Below are 22,247 nucleotides of genomic sequence, written 5' to 3'. Positions count from 1 at the left end.
AATCTGCCAAACTATTTCGCTGAGGTTGCCTGCATCACATTTACAACTGTAGCTGAAAAGAAAACTTGTCTTTGCCAAGTAGGAGTTTCTGGTATGGGCAATATGTTCAGCAGCACAGGATGCCATTCAAGCTACGACCGCTACTGCCTTCAATGAAAGACATGGACCAGCCCAGTGATACAGTGTGACGCCTCTTGATACCATGTTGAAAATTTTGAACACTTAAAGCCAGGGAAATTTATGTCATTGTTGTTTGGTTTTACTGCGAGCAAAGGGGTGGAAGTCTCATTTTAAGGCCATATTGGCAGGTGCTTGTGGTCTTTCCTTTAGAAAGACAAGTACTCGGCCAGTGATTTTGTGGTGAGAACAGCCACAAATGTCAACTCTCTCTGAGAAAGAGATGAGGGTCGGATATCTTCCTAAAAGGTTACCTCCATGCCAGAAATTATCACCTTTCAACACTAATGAATGCAAAAACGTTACTTACCTCGCAACTGCTGAAGCCTATTTACTGCACTCACTGCTCAATCACCAAGGTACTGTACATGTAGTTGTCCACCAGGATGAAGATCACTTTCACCCTTATGGATTCCCAACGGACGTTGTTGTATTGGTACAACCATACGCGACACAATGTTGCATTTTCGCCCTATAGACGGAAAATATCGCAAAAACGTCGACAAAACAATATTCAAATCAGACGACCTTAACGAATGGCAACGCAAGATGGCCGCGGGTGGCGCAGTAGTTACATACGGTCAGGCTAACAAATCCAAGATGATGTACTGAAAGAAGTTTATCACAGGCGTAAAGGTGGAGAACGTCAAGCAATCAAGAAATGGGCGAGGCCTTATAGGCAAGGAGCAAGAGCATAACCAGGCAGCCGCTGTTTGCATTAATAGTGTGATCTCGTATGCGGACTGGGTGGGCATGTCCTGTAGTTACCTGTTGTTTTTAATTGACACTTCCGCTTTGTCCAAGTTATCACGATGACGACACAACCAGTATCAAGACATTTTAATCGAGCCAGAAACATTCATCAACATTCCGCTAAATTAACACGTACATATAAATTAGCTTTTCAGATAAAGATTTGCTGTACATATTCAACTGCATGATGATAAACAAACGGCCTTAAAGTGTACAATTCAAATCACGCCCCCCTATTACTATTTGCATTCTGGTTTGGTCTTGTTGCTTAAGGAAATAATGAAAAATATACTGTATGTACTTGTATTTTTGCATGCAAACTTTTGTACTCAACCACATCTAACCTTTCATGTTGACACAATGAGTAAAGAACGCATTGTTCAGAGAATGCGTAACCAGATGAACAACTTCCCATTATTAACGATTGGTTGTTAAGCAGAAAAATCCCATCTTGGAAATAAAGCATAACTTCGAACAGCTTAATGTGTTTTTGAAACTTTTTACAAAACACACCTAAAAATACTCAAAAACTATTTGTTCTTATTTAATGAAAGTAGTCGTTCAATACCTCATATTAGTGAAAACAATCCCAGGCAGATGCCAAACACAACTTGACTGCTCATTTCAGAGCTAAATTGGGCCTCAAAATAATTAACATAAAGTATGAGCACTGAGGAAGAAGATGAAGTCGATCCTGTTGTTTCATGCAGACAGTTCGTGGAGTACGGATAATCATATTGCAGTGCCATCAGCGGTTTTAAGTCCACCGTGCATCATCACTCCTTAGGCACTCGGAAGGCGTCCTTCTCTTTACGGAGAAACCTCATGGCTTCGATTGGATCGGTCTGCTTCACGTGATCTTGTACGGACTTCTCTCTGTATTGAGCATACAAAGTTGCTGAAGTTGCAACCACACTTGTTGTGTGTGAAACTACCAAAGACTTGGTGGGACATACTTGACTCTCATAAATGGGTTAAAGGTAAATTCATCCGCCAAAGTGGATGGGATTGTCGGCTCGCCATTGCTGCATTGCTCCTACGGGAATAAGCACAACTTTCATCGGTGATCGTGTGGATGTGATAGATGCGATGACTGCTTGAATGTGACAGGCAAATAAATACCTTTGCCCATGCTAGCTTCTTTTGAATGACTTCATTGTCTGGCTCAACGTGGCGTGCAAATTTCAGGTTGCTGACAGTGTACTCATGACCACAGTAGACTCGCTAGAGGAACAACAACAAAAAAAAAATTGTTATGTGTTGCTGCTTGGTGCATGTCAAAGTAGCGGTTGAAGGTTTATCATTACTGTAACGGCTATGCTAATTTAATGCCGTTTTGCATTATAGGACAGCATTAAGCTTGCAGTCTTTAATGATGTGCATTGGTTGAACATTTTGGTGTTTAACTAAAACAATCCTTAAATACGCTATAAAGACCGCAGTGTTTGATAGGCACCGTTTCAGCAGGCAGGCGTCCCAGAATTTCAATCAAGGCTTTGTACATCTGCTCGGCGGTGCCCTCAAAGAATTTCCCACAGCCGGCAACAAATAATGTGTCCCCTACATGCAAAAACAAAACAAAAAAACAATAAGGCAGTAATATCGCACTTGGAAAGCTTCTGCTGACTTTTTCAAGGAACTTCATCAAACCGATTGCTCATGTAAGAGAGACAAGTGACGCAGCTCTTAATCGGGCTAACGGTGTGTCGTCATACCTGTGAAAGCTGCTGGAGGCTCAGAGCTGTCATCTTTGGTGACGTAGTAGCAGATGTGGCCAGTTGTGTGGCACGGCGTGAACAGACATTTGACGTTAAGCGAGCCAACCTGAGAAAAAGGAGCATGTCACGGATGCCAATACTGTATTGGCAGTCATTCTGGTTACACCTTGATGTGTTTACTTTTAAATTGTTGCCGTGCGAGACTTTCTTCGTTATGGCATCGACGCGGTCGTCTCCTCCGTATACTTTCAGGCCGGGCATGAGCTTTACCATCTTCTCATTCCCACCAGCGTGATCCCTGAAAACAGTAGTGCTCAAAATGCCTTTACTGTTTTTCTAGCACATGAGGGTTTGAGATGTTTTCACTATTGTTTTATTAAGTTTGACCCATAAAAGCTAGTGTAATACAAATTTTACCATGCGTTGTCATTTATAGCTTTGGCATTTCAGAAAAAAATAACACTTGTTGCCAAACCTAACTTCTAAGTCATAAATATTACTAAATCTTTGACTACATTACACACCTGATGTGCTCGAGGAAAAAAAAATAAATAAGGGCTGAATCGGAATCAGCACAAAAAATCCATCTAGATGTTCACTTACATCTCTGATGAAAAAAATTGTGCAAATTTGTTGACTGGTGTCAGTGTTCATCAAAATCAAGGCAAAAGTTTTATGCCTAAAAATCATATTTAATGCTGAATTATTGGAAGCATTATTGTATTGTTTATAATACTTTCAATATTAGCGATTAACGGTTCCCTTCAGTGTTTTTCGTGTGCAGCTTACCAGTGGTGATGAGTGGTCAGAACTGTTGTGAGCCTGACGCCATGTTTTCTGACTGCCTCCACAACCTGCAATTAAAAACATAAAATATTTTTTTTAAATACTATCTGACTAGCTAAACAACTTTGCGCAACCTCTCTAATTTACAAAGTAAATAAAATGTACAATCTTTAAGATTTTTTTTACATTTAGATTTTACAATTGTGAAGGGATAAAAGTTTGAGGATTTGGGGGCTAAGTAAAGCACAACAAGGAATATTTTTATATTTCACAAACTAGACCAATTAGCAAAACAAGGGCTCGTGTATCTCAGTACAGTGGTCTGTTTTTTTGTTTTTCGGGTGCATAAGACAGAATTGCGGGTGTTTAAAACGCAGATTGTATCACTTCCTTCAATTTGTATAAAGTTTTCACATTTTTCCCCTCATATACATTATGCAATTCAAAGACAGTTCTGTTTATAGTAGGCCCACTATCTTCATCAGAGAAACCATAACTACGATCGATAAATGCAAAGGTTTACTTGAAAATAACCAGACACTCCTTACTTATGATATCAATAGTTATTGCATTGGTATGGTACTGAAAAAAAAAACACTTTTAATAACATGACACACCTTTCGTGGGAGCAGGAATGAACAATAAATTGTGGAAACCAAGGTGGTTTAACATTATTTCCATGACTGTCGGTGAGCAGAGAAGGCCTTGTTGACCCTGACCAAGTTTTGAACGCAACTCCAAAGTAGGACAGACCTTGACAGGTTCCACCGGGTCCACTATTGCTGCTTCTTTGGTGTCCGTGTCGATGAGCAAGTACATGTAGTTATCACTGAGAGCAGGCAAGAGTTCAACCCTCATGTTGGCTTGGTCCACCACTGATGTTTTCCTCACGGTGCTGTGCAGGAGAGCCGCTGCTTGGGCCTTGACTTCCACAGGCGCTTCGGGACAACACAAGAGTCAATCACTGACATTAAGTTAACCTGTAACGTGTGTTCACGTGACGCGCACGCTGTTTTTTGCTCATATTTGACACTTCATTTTCAACAACAATTAATATATGCTCATATTTGACACTTCATTTTCAACAACAATTACTATATCAAGAGATAGATACATAGATAGATAGATAGATAGATGTTATGTAAGAGAGATAGATAGATAGATAGATAGATAGATATTATGTAAGATACAGTATCATGTTTGCTGTCAGGAGAGCAGCTGAGTTCATGTAGGAGCCCGTGTTCTTCTTGTGTCATAAAGCGAAATAATGTGTCGCAACGTAACAACAGTGGAAGACGATAAAACCCACAAAATTGTCGGAGGCGAGAAGTTATATATGAAGTATAAACCTACCGAGTTTTAAGGCTGTGGAAACTCCTAGTAGAGTGCAGGCACTCCCTACGAGTGACTTGAGTAACATTACAAATGCGAAAATCAACGAGTGGGAAGCAAAGTTTGGTTGTCGTTTAGTTCCGCCTTCGTCACCACTAACCTCGCAGGCTCTACCAATCAAATACGGGGGAGTGGATAGGGGACAGGTTAAACGCTTTGGATTTCATTAACAAAATGATCCATTCCATTATTCCCTTCCTTTATTATTTTATCAAATGATTATTCGAATATTAAATTTAGTTATTAATTTGTGTTATGTCAAGTTGGTTTACAGAAAGTCCATTAAGGCTCGTCGTAGCTGAGGTGACACAGAACATCGTCAGTCAAAATTTACATCAATTAATGTAAATAATTTCCACCATTTTCTAATCCGTTTATCCTCACAAGGGTTGTAGCCATGCTGGACCCAATCCCAGCCGTCCTCGGGCAGTAGACGGGGTACACCCTGAACTGGTTGCCCAACGGCAGAAGACCTGGTACACCCTGAACTGGTTGCCAGACAATTTCATGGCACACATAGACGAACAACCATTCGCACTCACAATCAATCACACCTAAGGACAATGGAGAGTGTTCCATCAACCTGCCGTGCATGTATTTGGAATGTGGGAGGCAACTGGAGTACCCGGAGAAAACCCACGCAGGCACGGGGAGAACATGCAAACTCCACACAGGAAGGGCGGACGTGCCAACCGATCCGACCGTGCAGACCCTTGTAAGGTCTTTGAAAGCTGTACAACATCATCGTAGTTTTAGCAATAAAATGTAAATAAAACATAATAATAAAAGGTCTTTGAAAGCTGTACAACATCATCGTAGTTTTAAGGTGGTTGTAGGTCGTATTCAAATACATGTGAGTGGGTACATTTGGTGGAGTGTTAAATGCGTTTATTTTATTTTATTTGAGCAATAAAATGTAAATAAAACATAATAATAATTCTGTGTTTCATGGTTCGTTCCTTAAAAAAAAAAAAAATCATTCGTCGACAGTTGTCCCTTACGACTCGCCGTACCTCTCCGTTAAACTCCACAGTCTGTCGGTCAAAGTTTACTTCGACTCGTGCACACTGCTTGGAAGCTGCAGCAGTCTCTGTATTACATCAGAAATGTCGACAAGAAATATATCCCGATTTTGGGAATGGGGGAGGAAGATAATTTGCGTGGGCAGAAACTACGCGGAGCACGCCAAAGAGCTGAAAAACGCAGTTCCCACGGAGCCGGTACTGTTCTTGAAGCCGCCTTCCGCCTACGTCCGGGAGGGCTCGCCCATCGTGTTGCCCTTCTACTCCAGCAACCTGCACCACGAGGTGGAGCTCGGCGTCGTGATCGGCAAGGGGGGCGCGGCCATCCCACAGTCCGCCGCTATGGAACACGTCGCCGGCTACGCGCTGTGCTTGGACATGACGGCCCGGGACGTGCAGGATGAGTGCAAGTCCAAAGGTCTTCCCTGGACGCTGGCCAAGGCCTTCGACACCTCCTGCCCTGTGAGCGAGTTCATCCCCAAGGAGCGCGTCCCCGAGCCGGGCAACGTCAAGTTGTGGCTGAAGGTCAACTCGCAACTGAGACAGAGTGGCTGCACCTCCGACATGATCTTCTCCATCCCGTACCTCGTCAGCTACATCAGCGACTTCATCACCTTGGAGGAGGGCGACCTGATCCTCACCGGGACGCCCAAGGGGGTGTCGGCCGTGCAGGAGCAGGACGAGCTGCAGGCGGGCATCGATGGACTCGTCACGATGACCTTCACAGTTGAGAGGAAAGATCACTAATGGTGGACTGAATAAAAACACAGCAGGGAGGAAATAAAATGATGAATGAAGGGCGAATTTCATGATTCGGGCAAATGCCAATTTTGTCCAGCAGATAGCAGTGATAGACCCCTTTTATAAGACTGTCGACAATAAATTGTGTAAATTGGGTTTGGAAAGTTAATCAGACAAGGCAAGGAAAACAACTTGCTTGCTTTTTTGGCGCTAACATTGTTACCATGAAATGTCAGGAACTGATATTTGAAGGTTTTTCCAATTTAAAATACTGTTTGAGGCAAGAAAAAAATAATTGTGTCTTTCGTTCATCAACAAATATTTTAACAAGGCCAATGAATATCGATAGGAAACACTTTAATTCTCTGCACGTTTATAATTTTAAATCATCACTTGCACAACATTCCAGGAAAATCGTAATGTGCCATCACTGGTGGTTTCAATGAACTTACCGCGTATGTTTTTTAGAATGTTGGAGGAAGCTGCAGTACAATAAAACGGTGAAACGACATCACAAGATCAAGTTACAATCGCAAAAACCACAAATATTATTTTTTAAATTCGTTTTCAGGCCAGATTTAAACATGGCATCAAGTTTGACCACACCTCAGTTGTTGGAGAAGTTTGTTCTGCACTTGAGGAGCATGTAGAAACCCAATGCTGCTTCACTTTGTTTGCTTATGGAAGCATAAATAAACCTGTAACTGACAGCCTGAGAGGTTTGGAAGTCTCATAGGGAACGAAAGGAAGATGTTTTGTATCCGTCTACAACTATTGATGCTTATGTTAGCACATCTTTGGTGGTTGACTTAATGTGTTAGCATGAAGCTAGCAGGGCATTTGTAAGACAATGTTGTTTGAGATGCACAACTTGTAATTCTCTTAGTTTTACACTTAGTTTGACAGTAAACTTTATCCGGAAGTTTTGTTTTTGAAGAATTGTTCACCCGTTGTCACAATGTTGCTTGTTGTGATGCGAAACTGCTGTTTGTTGCCACCATGACGTGCGTCACCTCAATACCTCTGAGAATGGCGCCAAAATGACCTCAAAATGGAGGGCCGATGGAGTTCACTTTGGTATTTGCGTAGGACTTGGTTTGGCAGCGTCCGTCTGTGGTTCCTTCTAAAACTCGGACCACATTACACCGCTCATTTGGATCAGTCGGGACACGTTTCCCCCCCGCCAGCATTTGGATGGAGTCACGCTCCAACACCAGCTTTCTGCTTCAGGACAAGATAGATACACTGTGAGATTCATTTTCCATTCCAGCCGTGTTGTCTGCTTGAGGGGGGAAAAAAACAAATGATTGTGTTGCTGGGTAATGCTTGCAGATTTGGACTCTTCAGATGTCCCCATTGATGCACATCTGCTCCGGGTTGGGTTACAGTGCGTTCCCACAGGCCTCTCTGCTTTCAGGATCAATCAGAAGCGGCGCGGCTGTAATGTGAGTGCGTGCGCTCTGCCGTCACTCACCTGGAGGGCGTGTCACGCCACGCACAAGTCACTAGTGTGCGGAGGCTGGCAGGCAGTGCACTTCTGAAGAAAATGTACGATTCAGCTTCGGCAGAAAATTTCTGGATGAATCTAAAAATGAACTATAGCCTTCACATGAGACCTTGATTTGACCTCCAGTCTGTCAAATGTGCAACTGTTGAATATTTCAGTACCCGGGACTTGTTGCGCAACTTACTGTGCTCTAAAAAGCAGCCGAAGCGCAAAATTCACAACAGGTGTTTGAGTCAGGGATCTTTCCAAGGACGTTCGCTTTTAGGCCTCTGTGTGACTCTTCCAGTGTCTTTGATGGAACCTGCTGATGACGCCCAAAGCTCAGCATCCACTTCCCTGCAAGCACATCCAATTTGGAGGTGTCCAATCGGACACTCTCACAGGAAAGTGACCACTCACTTTAGTGCAAAAGAGAGACAAAAAGAATACAGTGTGTGCATGTCACGGAATTCACTTTTCGGTCGTGCATGTTACCAAAGGAGTACCCCAAGGCTTCTGCCTGGGACCCTTTTTATTTTGAATTTGCATCAACAGGCTGCGTGTGAATGTGTCAAATGCATTTCAACGCTATTATGCAGAGGACACCATGATTTATTGCCGTTCATGCTTTCTCACTCAGGCTTTTGTGTTTTTACAAGTTGCTTTTAATGTGGCCCATTCTCCTCTGAGGAGTTTGAAATTAGTTTTAAACACAGAAAAGACAAAGCTCAAGTCTCCTCAAACGCAAATGCTCATCTTTTTGTCCTCACGTCAGAAGTCGTCTTGCTGGCCACACAGTCTGGAACTCTTTACAGCCTGGAACTGAAGCTCTCAGAACCAGTTACACCCAACGGAGCCTTTTGATCCACGCTGAGTGACAAACAGCACGAGACCACTGAATAGTGCCTGTGTGTTTATGATTTGTTACTTATGCTAAAAAGTTTCAGCGCTTTCTTACTGGAAACCACGCACTCGCAAAAATATGTATTCAAACGTATCACTTATGTTGACTTTTTAATGTTTTTCATGACGTGTGCTGCTGGCCTCTTGGCCAGGTCACCCTTGGGATTGACATCTTGATCTCACTGGGTCAATGAAGATTATACAGTGTAAGACTGGAAGAGTCACAAAAAAGTTCAGACAAGGTGAAATTGAGTTCGCCTGTTAAGGTTATGCAGTGGAAACACGCTGTTCAGTAAAAATGTTTTTAACCTAAATTATTCATGAAAAAATGGGAATGAACAGCCAGTAAATGTTTTGCAAGAAAAAAAATTGGCACCGTTTGAAAAATGTGATTAATAAAATACGTAAATAAGTGAATCCACGAACGCTGAGCCGAAAAAAAATATAAGAGGTCAACTGTATATATGTAGGGGTTGATCATTTATGAGAATTGGATTCATCACCTTCATGGTGGGTCACGGTGTGAACAAACACATGAAACAAAACCGCAGCAACAATATGACTTCAAAAGCTTCGCCCAGCTTGCTGTGCTACAGTGTTTGGCGCATGCAGAAAGCTGTGAAGTGGCATCGGACTCGAGGTCGAGCCTTGCAGTCCGACATGATGTCACTGCGCGGTGACATCACGCCAGGTGGAAAGTGAGGCCAGAAAAGGCAGCGGGGGGAATATGCGCTAAACAAAGACTTTCTGCCACAACACCAGCTCCAGCAGTGGAAAAGTGATTTAAGTCTCCCTTGTGTGTATCTATAAACCTATTTTTTAATAGCATTTCTACATTGCTCTCACACAACTCTAATTGCCCCACGGGGATAAATAAAGTTTTCTGAATCTGAATCTGAATTGTTCTTCAAGTGTACTTAAGACTTAACCAAGGAAATTAAAGTTATTAGCAGAGAAGAAAGTAGAAGGGTTTATGGCAATATACTTTTCAGCCATATGATCCAGCCCTAGTACAGTTTGTTGCTATAAATCAAGGGTGTCAAACTCATTTTAGTAGCGGGCCAATTTGTAGTTGCGTCTTCCCTCGGAGGGCCATTATGACAGTGAAGCCACAAATTTATGACTTGTACACAACAAATGAATAGATTGCTCCTATTGAAATCACTCAAGTCAATTATAATAGTTTGTTCAATTATTGTTCAAGTGAGTGTAAACAGAGTACAGTAACAACATTCTTATTAAAGTACTGACACGTTATTTATTACACATGCCAATTTGACATTTCGCTACAAATTTTAGCAAGTTGACACACATGATTTGCCTTCGCGGGCCGCATAAAATGATCTGGCGGGACGGATCTGGCCCCCGGGCCTTGAGTTTGACACCTGTGCTATATATGATTGCATTACACTGTTATGGGGAGAAATGGCAAGGTTCATACAATTAATTCATGCTGGTCTTTTCCCATCACAACGGCTGCATTTTATTTAAAAAAAAATCTGAGAAGAAAGTTGGAAGTGATCTTGCACCGCTCTGCCCTTAACTGCGTGCGTGCGCGCGTTGAGAAAATGAGCATTTTGTGCGTTGCGTGCTGCGCTGAATGTCAGCAGACTTTGCTGCGGTGAAGTTGAAAGAGGGGGTGGGGGGGGGTCGGAGGAAGTGAGTCACTGAGGATGCATGAAAGCAATCACACACTCGACTTGCTGCACAACATGCTATACGTCGTAAAGTCGAGCAAACGCATGAAACCTCCACACTTTGCACGAACAAGCGGCTGATTATTGTCATTTATATTAAAACCGTGCCGAGTTAAGATCCTTTTTTTTAAATGGGCCAAGCTAAGGCTGTAGAATTATGCAAGGGTTCTGCGGCGAATGAAAAGCAAGCCACGCATGAAAAGCCAGGTGCAGCGCTCTTCCATTGACAATGATCGGCTGCGCACATTGTGTTGGAAGAGCCCAGGTGGAGAAGACAAGTCAACCGTGCCGTGCATCACGGAACACGTGTAACGGTTAAAAATGTTCTTGCGATTTCCTCCTCAAAAGCCACTTCCCAAAGAGCTCCCACGCTTCGACGCGAGGTCTATTTTCACTTTTCGAAAGCCTCACGTGTGAAGAGTTTTCCGTCCGTTTGAGCAACGGCGCTTTGTTGCTTATAAAAGGGCACACATCTCGCTCAACTTCAGTCAAAGCGTCTTTTTTTAAAAATATAAATGTAAACTTTTGTTAAATTGTTAATTATTATCATTTTATATTTGATCATTATATTCTTTTATGTTACCGTTATCTAAATTATATTCTGTGTAAGCTTATGTTAAATTATTAATTATTTTCATTTTATATTTGAGCATTATATTCTTTTATGTTATAGTTATCTAAATTATATTCTGTTTTATAATTGTTGAAACATTCTTATGTTGCTTGCGTCTGATTGGCTAAGGAGAAGCGGGAAGTGCTTTCGTGACTGAAAGGGGGGGGGTGTTCTCGTTCATCCGTTCAGAGGTGCAGACGTTTCTTTTTTCTTTCTCCTTTTTAATAAACTGCATTAAAGGATTCCATCTCTCCATCTGTCATTCGTAAAGAAGAGCCATCCACTGAAAAACAACGAACCCCTCAACTTACATTCTGTTTAATAATTTCTGAAATATTCTTATGTTGCTTGCATCTGATTGGCGAAGAAAAGTAGGAAGTATTTTCGTTACCGGAAGGAGGGGGTGTTCGTTCGAGAGTTACGGAGCAGACGTTGGAAAATAAAAAAGCTGTGTTCAAACGAAGTCCAGCTCTCCTTTTTGCCCATTCCGAACGTAGAGCCATCCATCCAAAACCGAGGAACCCCTGAACTTACATAAACAAGCGTGCAATGAAACGTGTCCAGACAAACAATCTCGTTAAAAATCCCCGTTCGTATAAGGCAAACTCGAGCTTCCATAAGTTTTCAACATGCCGTCATTTGTTTCGAGCATGTAGACTTTCTCCGAGCCAAATGGCTTTCTCGTCAATTAAAGATGGGAGTCACTACTTGAGATTCCGCGAGGCCCGAAAACCACAGACGAGAGAAAAAAAAATCTTCTGCGTTTCTTCCCTCAATTCAAGGAGACTGCGGTACAGGGTGGAAAATGAGTCCCACAAGCTGCTTCATTTGTGGCTCCTCGCAAGAGAAACCGCCTCCTTTTTTTACTTTCTAATCGTACTTCATTTTTTTTAGCTGCTTTGAAGAAATAAACTTTTTTTTCAACTGGGTGTTTCCTCCTCTCCATCTTTCTCAAAGAGGAGTCATGACAAAAAAAAAAAGATTCCCTCATCACGCCTGATCTCAAATAGCCACAGAGGCCCAATTTCCACTCATGCAAATAAATCCACATTGGGAGGAATTGGTGGTATGCATTTAAACTGTGGCATGAAAAAGCCTTGGAAGCTGCATTCCAGCTAAAAAAGTTTAACAAATTATCCACTCCCAATGAAAAGGGAGCTTTGTGAGACCGTATAGTAATTTGTTTTTCACTTGTCAAAGTGACATAAAATTATAAAAAAAAAAAAACCTGGAAAGTGAATTCAGAGATTTGTTTCTTAAGACATACACCTTTGAAGAGAACTGCTAAAAAAACACGCAAAGACTGACAACTATGTGGTACTCCAAATTGCAGCCAACTTTAGAGCGCCTCGTCGTCAACCACGCACGCTACCAAGAGAAAAGCAAAAGAAAAGTCGCACTTGATGCCATGCTGTTGCTTTTGTGCGCAGACACCTTCAAAACGGGTCTTAGAACAATGCGTTCGAGCGCCTCCGTCATTCCAGCAGCTGCTCTCATGGGTCACCCCAATTGCATTTCTCACATCATTACCAGGATTTAGTGACAACCACAAATCACGCTAAAAGTCATGTGGTTTTAATGGGACTCCATTGATCCTAACATAGTCAGCCTTGGCACAGAGCGCGCGGGGGCTCGACCAACCGCTTATGAATTTTGGTGGGGGCCCACTCCAAAACTGATGCCAGACTCATAAAACAGAGGGCGAATGTGACAGAAATGCCGACTGCAATTTGAGAGGGCGTGCAGAGACCCGGGACGATGGCCAAAACGTGTGGGCGTGTTTGCGTGCAAAGTAGGGGGGGAATAGGCACAGGCCAAGCCATGCATCAGCGTGAACTTCTGCAATATTGGAAACTTCTTCATCAAGACACTCAGACATTGGCGATTGACTTCCAGGGGGCCTTGAAATGTCTCATAAAAACCCTTCAAATGCTGAAGATATCATGACTGTTTTAAGCGAAGCCCCCAAGAGGCTTGACGTATTCAACTGTGTTGGTAGCCCTGCCATCTGTTTTGTTCTTTTCATTTGCCTTGTTGCTTGGGTACAGGACAGTAGTGTATGCCAGCGGTCCCCAACCTTTTTTGCCCCACGGACCGGTTTAATGTCAGACAATATTTTCAGGGACGGATAAATACAACCAAATAATATCATATTACCTGCATGAAAATTGTGGTATTTTCTAAACATAATAAACATGACACGAGGAACGTCCGACCTGGCCGCAACGCTCTCTGGTTATATTTTTAACGTTTTTATGTGTCTTTTTTTATTCACGTTTTAATAACGTTATCTTATTAACGTTTAAACGTGTCTTCAAAATAAGATACACCGCAAATAAAAAGTGCATGAAAAATACGACTCACCATCGCCGCATATTATAAAGAGTGGACTTGGTGCGTGGGAATCTCCAGTTGAGATAAATCCATATTTTAAGTAGGACTCCTGATACTGTCTCTTAAAAGTAGCCTTCTTTTTCTTGAAAGTCGCTGTCTCCTAACTGGGCCGTTTCCTCTTCCCAAACAAACTTCCCAAAGACGTTTATTTTTTTACTCATTTTGCTAGCTCCAGCGCTTCATTTTAGCGGTAACCTATCACGTGACCGAGAAGCTGCACCTTCACCTACGTCAAGAGTCACATATTGTAGACGGATGTAACAGAGAATCCAGTAATTTTTCAAAATAAAGCACCTTTCAGATTCCGAAATAAATAAAACATAAGGAATGTAAGCAAATGACCCACGGACCGGTACCGGTCCGCGGCCCAGTGGTGTATGCCACAAAAGGACAGCAACTCTGTTGCTAATTCAGAGCCCGATCTCGATAAAGAAAGGCTTCACTTTACATGCGACTTCACCGTATGGAAGTGTCACCCAAGACACAAAGTGCGTGAGTCACGGCGGCCAAGCGATTGCGAGGCTGGACAAGTGGTTTCGATTCCGATGCGGCTTTGAAACGCTCCGGTGCGACTTTTCTGTGAGGCAGAGCCAAACTTTGCTGAAATGAACCACAGACGCCGGCTGTCATGGAAGATAGAACTTTACTTGGTTACGGAATTTAAAATGAAACACAGTTGGCACCCTGTAACATTAAACATATTTCCTTCTGAACAGTAAATGTTGTGAAAATAGGAGCAGTCCAGTTAAATTAATACTGTCAACTAAAATGAGATTGTGGTTCATCATTAGCGAGTAAGGCATTTTTCACGTCTTGTTGTGTAATAAATACATTTTTAAAAATCTTTCTTTTGTCTGTAAATCAACACAAACTATAAATATCAGCTTATTCAATTCAAAAAATATACTTGGAGGCAATGTTTTCCCTTTGGTTCAACTCGTCGTCTTCCATATGATGCAAACAAACAAGCAAGCAGCGACGTACCTCAGCAGCGTTGGCAATTTTTACACGACAGCAAAGCAGTCGCATGTCATGGTAGTTGTTATTGCGACGTGAATCGTCTGTTTTTTTTTCTTCCTTTCTTTGCTGTTGATTCGGTTTGATTTTGCGATTGGGAATGATTGGTGGACGGACATAAACTCCCCCAATTGGTGGCATCAGAAGACGCTTCCCCTTCAAAAGCAGATTTGTGATGACAAGAGCGATGAAAGCATGAAAGCGAAACCTCAAGTCACTGTCGCCTTCCAACAAGCCACGCTGCTTGATTTATTAAAAATATTTTTTTTTTGTTTCTTCAACCAGCTGCTTGCATAATCAAGTAGGGGCTGTTGGAAGGTAAGCCATTTGTATTTGAATGTTGTTACTTCTTTAGCTACATGTGAGGTCCAAGTGAGAAATGTTTTGTTTGTTGTTTTTGGCCTTTCTTTGAATTATAAATCGATGGTAAAACAATGAAATATTAGAAACCCACAAAAATTCTATCCGACTGTCCGAGTTATTAAAGGGAGAGTGTGCCGTTTTCCCCAAAAACTTTTGGACATATTTGTGAAGACTATCAGTATAATCCTGACAGTAGAACAATAGTATAATAATCTGTGTTAAAAAAAAAAAAAAAAAAAAAATCAGCCCTCTCTGAACCTCAGACGCAAGAAATGCACTTACCAAGATTTCTGCTGGACATTACGTTTATCACCTCTTTTTGAGTTTTAATTGATTGAAAATTCCAAGCAACAAAACTTCTAACCGATGCTATTTTTTATTATCCTAACAATGTCCTTACAAAGAGGTTAACATCAGCAGCTTGTTTACATTGCAAATGCTTAGCTTAGCTTAGCACTGCTATTTTGTTGCGTTCTCTGTGACTATTTGTCACACCTCTGCACTTCTATCATCGTGTGGCATTATGAATGGCTATATTGTGAGACTCAAGGTGGGGAGGGAAGTGAGGGTACATTCAAACCTTTAGTGTTTTTTTTTTTAATAAATTCTATTTTTATAAATTGTTATCAATATAGTCAAGTTGAGTTATCAACTGCACACTCCCCCTTTAAGTGTCTCGTGGCTGCTTGGGACTTGAGGAAAAGTCCTGGAGTCCCCATCGACAGGACAGTCGTGAAGCTGGTCCACTTGGAGGTTGCTGTCTGTATTGTCACATTTGGTTCCTGAGACGTCAGAGTCAGGCTTTTTTATCTGTGCTACCTTCCCCTGTTAGTCCCATCCGAAGTCTTGCCCGCTCATCTGGTAGAAGTGTCGGTTGTAAGGTCTGTAGAAGTCTCTCAGTTTCTGCAGGACGGCGGTAGGAATCTGAGGATGCGGTCTTCCCTTTGACTTACCCAAACAGCGAGGTCTGCTGCTTCCTTCGGGTTTTTTCAAACAGGGAAAACCTTTGGTCTGATTGAAGTAGAAATGCTTCTCGGAAACGACCCTCTTCAGGCCCAGGAAGTCCTGAACCCGAGCCATCTCCCCAGCGGGATTGGACACTAACCTCTCGCCGCAAACAAAAAGAAATTGTGACAAGGGGAAGTACTGAAGCCAGTTCTCCAGATGTTTGGCGTAGAGGCCGATGCGAACGGCGCTCCACGACGTGTCGATCAGGCCCGTCGAGGCGTTCCTCAGGGCCAGGCTCTGGAATGAGGGAAGTCCCGGGTTCTTGGATAGAGTTTGAGTATAGTCAGACACAGCTCGGGTCACAGGATCCCGGACCACCACGATGAGCTTGGTTTGGCAGTTCAAAGTGCAGATGCGGCTCGGAGCCTCCTTTGTGACAAAGTAGCTGGGGGTTTTCTCCATGGTGATCTGACCATCCAGAGTCCGAGGCATCAAGCTCCTGAAACAAAAATCTGTGTCAGTCTTTTTATTTCGTTTTTAAATTTTATATATATATATATATATATATATATATATATATATATATATATATATACAGACATGCATTTATTTATTTTTTTACAAATGAAGTAATTCAGTAATTCAAACTTTGAGCGACAACCATTCCCAAATTCACTTTGTTTTTGTCTACAGTGAGCCTTGAATGGATACAAAAAACAAAATTGTCAGAGAAAGTGTCTCTACAACAAAACCACTTGAACCCATCTTTAGTAGCACCATCAAATAAATATGGTGGGACACCAACCACAGGCTACACACCCCCCTGCCCCCTCCAAAAAGTACTGTCCTCTCTCTAAATGTCTGATGTGCTTTTTTTTTTTCCTACATCCCAATCAGCCATCCAATGGAAATGTTATGTATAGCACACAGACACAACAAATCAACCATGCATCAATTTTCTATAATGCTCATCCTGTTTAGAGTTGCGGTAGGGATGGTGTGGGAAGGGCTGGGGCAGCGGAGTCTGTCCCGGCTGACTCAAGGCGAAAGGAAGACTAGACTCCAAATGCTAAAAAAAAAAAAAAATATATATATATATATATATTTATAAATAAATAAAGGTATTGCTTTTATTTACGGAGGACACCAAATAGTGCCCCCAAGTCCGCCAGGAGGTAGCAAAAACATGCGTCAAAGTAACAAACTAGGCGCAAGCCACGGGGCCTTTTAAAATTGTTTTTATCACAGCCTCAAACCAAAATGACAGACATCAGTTGATTGCCGTCTACTCCCATGGAAACATATATGTTTAGCAAATGTTTCAGACTCTGCCTATAGCGCTACGATAAATATGTTTTAAGGGGGAAAAAATGGGAGCTTGGTAGTCATGGTTACGATAATAACAGGAACTGACAACAAGCAGTAGCGTCAGGTTCTGCAGTCAAAACATGTTACTCGTCAGTGAAGAACCACAGCTTGAAAAATTTCGTCCTTGGTGGTAATGTTTAAGGTCATTCATTTATTCGTGCGATTGGACTTTTTTTTTTAACCCCCCTCCTCCTCCCGTTTTTTAAAGTTGGTCTTTGCCGTCGACTCTGGCTTGTGCCAAACTTTGCCTAGGCGGGTGGAACACACACGCCTCATTAGAGCACGCCACTTCAAAAAAAAAAAAAGAGGCCATCAAGATCTAACCTAAACACATCGCTGCACATGGAAGCACCCCAAAATTTGCTCTGATTAAAGCCGCATGGAGTCTTGCTCTCTTGTGTTTTGTGCAGGGGATCTCAGTCCCAAGGCACATCAGGAACCTGCCCCCCCGTGCCCCTGATCAGTCAAAACCACAAAGACTCATGAAACACTTAACGGCAATTTCCTACAGATTTCCAGCGTCTCCTCTGTTCTTCCAGCAAGAGCAAGAAAGGAGGGACCTTTCAGCACCACTTCCTAAACTCCTTTTGGCCCAAATGTCTTCAGAAAGCCCCACCGGCGTAGCCAACTGCTGATCTTAGCTTGTTTTCTTGAACACATGGGGAGCAATGTTGAAAGATGCATGCGTTGGCTGGCTCAGTGAGGTTATCAACAATAACGCATTCCGTGAGTTCATGCTTAAACTCATCAAAGTTGCATCCCCTCGCTTCTTCACAGACGTTGGCACTTCACGGACGCCAACGATCTCACGCAGATGTGTGTGTTTGATTTTTAGCCCGGCCTACCAAATTTTTGGCTGTCTGTTTATTACGTGTAATGTGGTTCTTTTCCCAGATTCATTGATGTGTCTGCTCTCAACACAGTCAAACCGTGTGAGGCTGAGCCGCTGGAGATTTCAGACGCAAATCGTTTTTGAATGAATGCTCTGCGCTTCGATTTCTCGATGCGTCCTCTGAAGTGTTGCTGGAAAAATTGAGCTTTCTTGTGGCTTGGGTTCAAATAAATGACTAAAGAATAAGCTGCTGTGTAAAAAGAGCGAGCCACGTTTGTTTTGTTTTATAATCGCCTTATGGGATGATAGCAAGACATCGTTCGCTAGCAGTTATGATGCATGGAGGTTCAGGGGAAGTGCATTTATCTTTTAGATGGTATTGTGGTTAATTATATGATCTGTGGAAGCATAATTCCTTTTTGACAAAGACGTTGAAAATCATTAATTGCATACTATTATACTGTATTGCGATCTGTAGGAAACAGCATGCAAACAATTATTCGAAATGACAGGGGATTAAGGACGGAGGCTTGAGGGACTCTACAGCAAATGAGAACTTGGAAGATGCATAACGTAGTTCCTGTACTCAACCACAGAAAGGGCAAGGTATCAATTAGGGGTAAGTTTTATTGAGGGTGCCAGGAGTTTTATTTGTGCAAACACATTTTAGAATACCCAATAAGAATATTGTGTTGATAATCATTTGCATTCTGTCATATTTTGCACTGTACAAAAATGAAAACAATAATTTTAAATGACAGGGGATTAAAGAGAGAGCCTTGAGGGACTCTGCACCAGATGGGAACTTGTAGGATGTGTCCCAAAATTCCTGTACTCACCTACAGAAAGAACCAGGTGTCAATTAGGGGTAAGCTGATTCCAGACAATGCTCAGTGGTTAATTTGTACAAATGTATTTTTACAATATTTGCAAAATAGTTAGGTCCCTCAGTATTATTATTACAATGCATATAAATAGTCTACACACACCTGCTGAAATTCAAATTTTTGGTGGTTTGAAAAAAAAAATTAACATGAACATAAATCATTTCATAACTGTTTTTTGCCATTATAACGGTTACATTTTTTAAAATAGAACAAAGACTATTTTCCGGTATTTGAAAACACAGATAGGAGATGAACACAACCAGACTGGACTGAACCAACATGAAAGTACGTACTGCAGCTAGCTCCACGAAACATAGAGTCAGATGCACACAAACAACGCTGTAGCAGGCATACGGTCTGGACTGAACCAACATGAAAGTACGTACTGCAGCTCCACGAAACAGAGTCAGATGCACACAAACAACGCGGGAGCAGGCGTACGGCGAGGGTGACTGGAACCATAATTACAGTCACCACCCAAGGAAAAAACTGTTAGGGGTAAGGAGGAGACTTAATTGTGAAGTAATAATAATACTGAATAAGAACCAAAAAATGCAGACACCGCTGAGACGAAAAAAACACAAATTACGGTACCACGCATAAGGATTTATTTGTTTTAAGTGGATGATTCAATGAGTGATTAATGGAGTCGTGGCGCCACACTGTTTGAGAAAATACCTTAATTTACGCATGTAAACATTACGACACATGCTAGTTAACTACAGTGAGATACGAGTTAATTCCTTCCATGTCCACGATCGTAAATCATAAAACAATCTCAAATCTCATTACCGCATTGAAATGCGGTGAATCCCTTCCACCCACCTGGAAATTAGCACTCTAGGATATTTACATTACAAAAACAGGTCGTTACATCATTAAATGGAATGTAAAGAATGAAACCGTTTGTGCATCATGATTAATTCAAGGAAGAGCTTCCAAACTATGACTGAGTAAGGCGCAGTGATATTAGTCATTTATCACAGAGGACAAAGAATATGGGCCAGTGAGTATTTTTACAGTGTCTGTCTTCATGTGCTGCTACCGGGTGTGTTAAAAATAATAATAATGATGATAATGAAAGTTTTATAGGTTACAGCAATGCTAGTTTTGTTAGCCAGTCCATGGTGTTTCCTATTATGTGTTAGCATTAAGTTAGTGGACTGTCTTAAGATAAAGTTGTATGGTTTGAATAAACATGCAACGTAAAATTCTTTTGTTTTATGTTTAGTTTGACAGTAAACCAACTGGAAGTGGTTTTCAACAGCTTGAAGCCTTTTTTTTTTTTAAAGAATAATTTACTATTTACTGCTGCTTGTTAGCCCCAAGTAGTCACACATTGATCTAAAGTTGACTTCAAGTAATTTGAATCCCAAACTACTCCAATGGTCTCTGTGATAAAAAGACCATTAATTGATTCTTATCCAAGTACAGGAGCTGCAAATGTCCCATTGCCGCCTGTCTGTCCCCGCTTTATCTGTGTCTAATCAATATGTCTGTCTCGATATGACAGATTGTTCCCAGTGTGTGTGTGTGTGTGTGTGTAACGATGCAGATGAGGACCTCTCTGAGATTTGCCCTTCACCGAAGTGTCACTTGGGTAATTGACCATAAGTTGTTCATCCGTCGTCCTCATGACTAATGAATGTTGTCAGCCTCATCTCAATGAGTCTCGTTCTCATCGCGCAATCAATAAAAGACATTTTGTCATCATAAATTTGCTCCTGTACGAGGTGCCGGGAGACAAACGTGATTAATTGCGCGATTCCTTTCTTGTGCACGTTGTCATGCATGTAAATCTAGTCCTGTTGTGGTCTACGTATTGATGTCGAGGTACCACTTTTCGATAGGGGTGCTGTTTGTATCAGGGGTGGGGAAAAAGAGTGAGCCCAGCGAGCAATTGACAGTATCAAGATTCCTGAAATACTTTTGCTGTGGTAATTTAGATATTAAAATAATAATAATCATAAAAGGTTTCTTAAAATTGATTTATTCATTTAGTTTATTTGCGGAATGGATATCGGGAATAAGAAAATATCAGTAAAATAAATAACTTCACATACATGGGACATTTTTGTATTTCTTTTTTGAAATAACTGATAAACAATTATTTGAAATGACAAGAGGTTAAAGACAGAGCCTTGAGGTACTCTCAACCATATATGCCAATGAAAAGCAGTTAATTAATTATAATTATAAACCACTGTAGTTTATAATGGTAATTTAAATAACATGAAGTACTGTTTTTTGTGTGGTGTCCATTTTTGCTCATCTATAAGTCAATATGCTACATGTGTATTATGCAGAAATATATGAATTATTCTACATTAACAGTATGTAGCATGTTGATGGTCACATGTTGTTCAAGGGCCACATTAGATATTTAAAATGGAGAGATGGGCCAGGTCGTTCATTAAAAAGGGTTGAAGTGTATTACAAAAGTGTTTATTTTTCAAACATTTTTTTTAAATTTACAATTAATCAATTAATTATTTTGAGGTTTTTTTTATGACTACATATATTTTTTAATGTACCAAATTTGGTTTAGCATGGAAACAATCCACAGACAATATATTTGACAGAACTCTTGATAACATAAAAGTAAGTTCAACCGTCTGTGGCCCCTGTACTGTATGTTTCCGATTGTGAATCTACAATTGTTCTAGCTTCATACTCATTATCTGCTTTGCCCTTCTCGTGCGCTGCCTCAACAGCCATTTCCCCAGTGACGGATCAATAAACCCTTATCATCCGAAACTAACATGAGGGAGCCCCACTCTAAGGGTAATTTCTAACTAACAAATCATCAAAAGTAGAGCTAAACGTCGACTCACTATTCAGCAAACAGAAGACGACTCTCCCTGTTTATCTCTCTACTCATACGGTTAATGACATTCTCAGACAGTATAACGTATAAATAATTGATAAACCCTTCATTGTAAAGTGCTACCAAGACGTACAACAGCACATACAGTTTATTTGAGGAAATGTGCAGAGCCTGTAAATCAGCGGCACAACGACGGAAAACACTGCCGTCTTGCCACATTAGTCTGGAACTCCCTGCTGTGGAGAGGATGTAGTGCTTTTCCTCCCTCCAGTGATACGACGCTGATTAAACTACTGATACTCCGAGACAGTCTGGATCTCCAG

General features: G+C 41.5%; 3 protein-coding genes across 5 annotated transcripts in view; 1 reads left to right on the top strand and 2 right to left on the bottom strand.

Moving 5' to 3' along the window:
• Positions 1-1,002: 1,002 nt before the first annotated feature.
• On the bottom strand, positions 1,003-4,924 carry LOC109522727 (hydroxyacylglutathione hydrolase, mitochondrial). Its single transcript, XM_019881490.1, has 9 exons — positions 4,788-4,924; positions 4,188-4,372; positions 3,438-3,502; positions 2,829-2,946; positions 2,646-2,754; positions 2,387-2,490; positions 2,053-2,154; positions 1,887-1,966; positions 1,003-1,806 (listed from the first exon to the last, which is right to left on the bottom strand). Exons 1-9 carry the CDS (start codon positions 4,852-4,854, stop codon positions 1,707-1,709), a joined length of 930 nt encoding a protein of 309 aa, XP_019737049.1. The 5' UTR covers positions 4,855-4,924; the 3' UTR covers positions 1,003-1,706.
• An 879-nt stretch (positions 4,925-5,803) lies between these two features.
• Positions 5,804-7,509, top strand: fahd1 (fumarylacetoacetate hydrolase domain containing 1). The gene has a single exon (XM_019881493.1). It carries the CDS (start codon positions 5,933-5,935, stop codon positions 6,593-6,595), a length of 663 nt encoding a protein of 220 aa, XP_019737052.1. The 5' UTR covers positions 5,804-5,932; the 3' UTR covers positions 6,596-7,509.
• A 6,797-nt stretch (positions 7,510-14,306) lies between these two features.
• Positions 14,307-22,247, bottom strand: part of LOC109522726 (heparan sulfate glucosamine 3-O-sulfotransferase 6-like) — a 29,694-nt gene continuing 21,753 nt past the window's right edge. For all 3 annotated transcript variants that reach the window (XM_019881486.1, XM_019881487.1, XM_019881488.1), the window contains one exon: positions 14,307-16,509. In XM_019881486.1, coding sequence (XP_019737045.1) covers positions 15,891-16,509 — 619 coding nt within the window. In that variant the 3' untranslated portion in view covers positions 14,307-15,890. The remainder of the gene's footprint in view (positions 16,510-22,247) is intronic.

Source organism: Hippocampus comes, unplaced genomic scaffold (genome assembly GCF_001891065.2).
Source record: "Hippocampus comes isolate QL1 unplaced genomic scaffold, H_comes_QL1_v1.1 scaffold458, whole genome shotgun sequence".
NCBI classification, from domain to species: domain Eukaryota; kingdom Metazoa; phylum Chordata; class Actinopteri; order Syngnathiformes; family Syngnathidae; genus Hippocampus; species Hippocampus comes.
Note: the sequence above shows the minus strand (reverse complement) of the source record. Positions and strands in the feature narration are given on the sequence as shown.

Excerpts from the sequence above, each read along its gene's own strand:
- LOC109522727 (XM_019881490.1), bottom strand. The coding sequence starts at position 4,854 with ATGTTACTCAAGTCACTCGTAGGGAGTGCCTGCACTCTACTAGGAGTT. Across the intron at positions 2,491-2,645 it reads GCCTCCAGCAGCTTTCACAG|GGGACACATTATTTGTTGCC; the intron begins GTATGACGACAC and ends TTTTGCATGTAG. Across the intron at positions 2,155-2,386 it reads GACGCCTGCCTGCTGAAACG|CGAGTCTACTGTGGTCATGA; the intron begins GTGCCTATCAAA and ends TTGTTCCTCTAG.
- fahd1 (XM_019881493.1), top strand. The coding sequence starts at position 5,933 with ATGTCGACAAGAAATATATCCCGATTTTGGGAATGGGGGAGGAAGATA.